Here is a 2,936-nt window from a genome sequence, read left to right as displayed (position 1 = left end):
TCGTTCTTCTTGATTACTGAGAAAAGTTAAATTCTCAAAGGCTTCCTCAAAATGTTGATCACAAAGCTCTTCAATTCTATCATCAACCGATTCATCAAATGTATTTTCAGAAGAAGAAGCCATATTTTGAAAATATGGCTTTGGTGTTTAAGGATAATATGAAAGAAGATGAGTTTGTTGATATATGGTTGGTGTTTAAAAAATAGAGAGAAGATGAGTTTGTTGATATGTTTGGTGTTTGGTCTTTTAAAGAGAAGAAGAGTTTGTTGTTCTTCTCATGGAGAGAAGATGAGTATGTGGAAGAATATAAATAGAGTTTGTGACATACAAAATGCATAAAAACGTTCATAGTCTGTGACATAAAAAAGTTCATAGTCCGTGAGCTTCAAAGTCTACAGTGTGCATAGCAACAGACAGAAACAAGTGACAAGACACAACAGAAACAACTTCATGACCCCGTGACAGAAACAAAAAAGACCAGACACAAAAGAAACAAACAAGACAAGAGACAGTACAAACAAACAAGATAAGAGACAGTACAAGCTGTTTTCATGAAGTCCGTGAGGATTCTCCTTCCTCTAGCTTGATTCCAGACCTCAAAACCTTGAAATTCTCCTCTCTCGGCTTCTTATCTTCCTTATGCATCCTTTTCAACATCCTTTGACCTCAGGTTCTATGTCATCTTCTGATTCCTCCACCCTAATCAAGTAACCCATACTCCTCATGTATTCTTCGCTTGATAACTCCACCACGTCGGCTTCTTCTTCATCTGATATCTCCACTACTTCTACTCCAGCTGGTGTGACATCCGCAACATGAACTTCTTATGGGAGAGGTGGTATGATTCTTCTTGCTGAGAGGCCACAGACAATCGGTTTTCTTGCTTCCATTTGTGGATGTGTGTTACTTGAACCCCTGAAAAGCAAAAATAAACAGAGAAATTATTTAGACATTGACAGTTTAAAAGAAACAGAGAGATAATTAAACACATTGAATTGCGTCACCGAGTTAAATTAAAACATTGGCAGTTAAATAAAAACAAGAGAAATGCACATAAACTTATATCACACATCAAGTTTGATAACATTGACAGTTTAAAAGATTACATAGATAACATTTCACTAATGAGTTTATCCTTAAGCGCCACTTCTAATTCAGTAAGTGGCTCTGTCCTGGAGAGCAAACTGTCAAGCAGTTTGGTCTTGTTAACTTCCTGCTTCAAAGCTAACACCTGTTGCAGATTCTTCCCTTCGTCAACCAGTGATCTTTTACCCTTCGCCGTGGCTGCCATGGCTGCCTTAACACCGACAGGCCTTGTTTCATTCTCTCCATTGACACTGGGCATAGATGATGATGAGTGAAAAGTTTGTTCTTCCCCGACCCTCTTTCGTTTTGAACCAGAGCTTTGCTGAGTACTTCCATAAGTCCCACGCCATTTCTTATCATTCCTAAGCTCCCTCTAGGCATGCTCCAATTCGAATTTCACCTTGTAATCGTTGAAGAAAATTTCAAGTGCAGCCTTCAAAACATCATCTTCACTCTGCCCACTAGTTCTCTGTTTTGTTGCAGTGTCATAGCATCCCACAAACTTGCAGACACCTTCATTTATCTTCCCCCACCTTTGCTTGCACTTGTTTTGCTCTCTCTTAGCCAAACCAACGACCTTGGGACTTGCATTATAGTAAGAGGTTATCCTCAACCAAAAGGTTCCAGCCCTCTGTTCATTCCCAACTACTGCGTCCTTGGAGGTGTTCAACCATGCACTGATGAGGACCAGGTCTTCAGCAGTTGACCACTTCGACCTTTGCTTGCGGTCCTCACCAATTTCTGCACGTGAACCAGATCCTCCAAGGTCTGGAGAGGGTTGAAAACTCATAAACTGAGTTGGGTTTTCATTGATAAGTGGTTGTTGACTGTTTAGTAAGTGTAAAAAGCTAGAGGATTGGTTTTAATGAGAATTCATAGAGAGAGCAGTTGAGAAGATATGAAGGAGATGATAAGAAAGAGAAGGAGGAATGTGAGTTTATAGAAGGCCGAGAAGGAAGAGAAGGAGGAATGTGCATTCAGATGCATTCATGACAACCAATAAACAAAGAGATTTGATATATATCTACTACATTAATCACAGTAAGCCATAGCAATTCTAGCTAGCCATCACTTCAATTTATCACACAACCATATCCTTACTCTAACCAACACATTAATTACACTCGATTCAATTCTAACCACAAACTACATTAATTCGGTTCTTCAACGAGATGACAGAGTAACACTAACCTTATTTGTGCAGTGTGCTCCTGTCCTCGATGAACCTTGGAACCTTTAGTCGATCTTCAGCTTGATCCTTGTATCTGACAAGAGAATGAATTTATTACACTTCAACCATTAAACCTAGTTATTACTAACACAACCATAATATTTTACTACCTAGAGCATAGCAAATCAACATTGATCGCAATAAGTCTTAGCAGAAACAAACGTACAAACAAATCATATTTGATCTATCCAATTTTTTAATTAACACAAACCGAATCAAACAGGTCAAAATTTTAAAACTGAGATCATAACAAGTTATAGAAAAATCAATCACATGCGTAATGAAAAAAGAGAAGATCCGGTTTACCTTTCGATTTGAGGTGAGCCACCGATGGAAAGCTTCGAGGAGATGACCCACCGAGAGACGGATCCGAAGAGTTCCAACAAACTACATAGAAAACAACTGATCAGACCAATAATATGCATGGTTAAGACATGCATAATCAAGAGGAACACAACAACCGCTTACCTTTCGAGGAGAACCACTAGGAGAGAGAGAGAGAACCACAGAGAGAGAGAGAGATAGCGACAAAGAGAGACGTCGCCGATAAGAGACACCGAAGGAGACGTCTCTGAGAAGAGCCACCGAGGGAGAGCTCCGTTGCCTCGAGGAGACCCAC

The 2,936-nt window shown here is 39.6% G+C and overlaps 1 protein-coding gene across 1 annotated transcript; it reads right to left on the bottom strand.

Annotated features, from left to right (window-relative positions):
- Window positions 1–1,459: 1,459 nt before the first annotated feature.
- LOC106432077 (glutathione S-transferase T3-like) lies at window positions 1,460–1,876 on the bottom strand. The gene has a single exon (XM_013872920.1). The coding sequence runs from the start codon at window positions 1,874–1,876 to the stop codon at window positions 1,460–1,462; it is 417 nt and encodes a 138-aa protein (XP_013728374.1).
- Window positions 1,877–2,936: the final 1,060 nt, after the last annotated feature.

Source organism: Brassica napus, chromosome C9 (assembly GCF_020379485.1).
Source record: "Brassica napus cultivar Da-Ae chromosome C9, Da-Ae, whole genome shotgun sequence".
In the NCBI taxonomy this organism is placed as follows: domain Eukaryota; kingdom Viridiplantae; phylum Streptophyta; class Magnoliopsida; order Brassicales; family Brassicaceae; genus Brassica; species Brassica napus.
The sequence above is the reverse complement of the archived record's forward strand: the minus strand, read 5'-3'. Positions and strand labels throughout refer to the sequence as shown.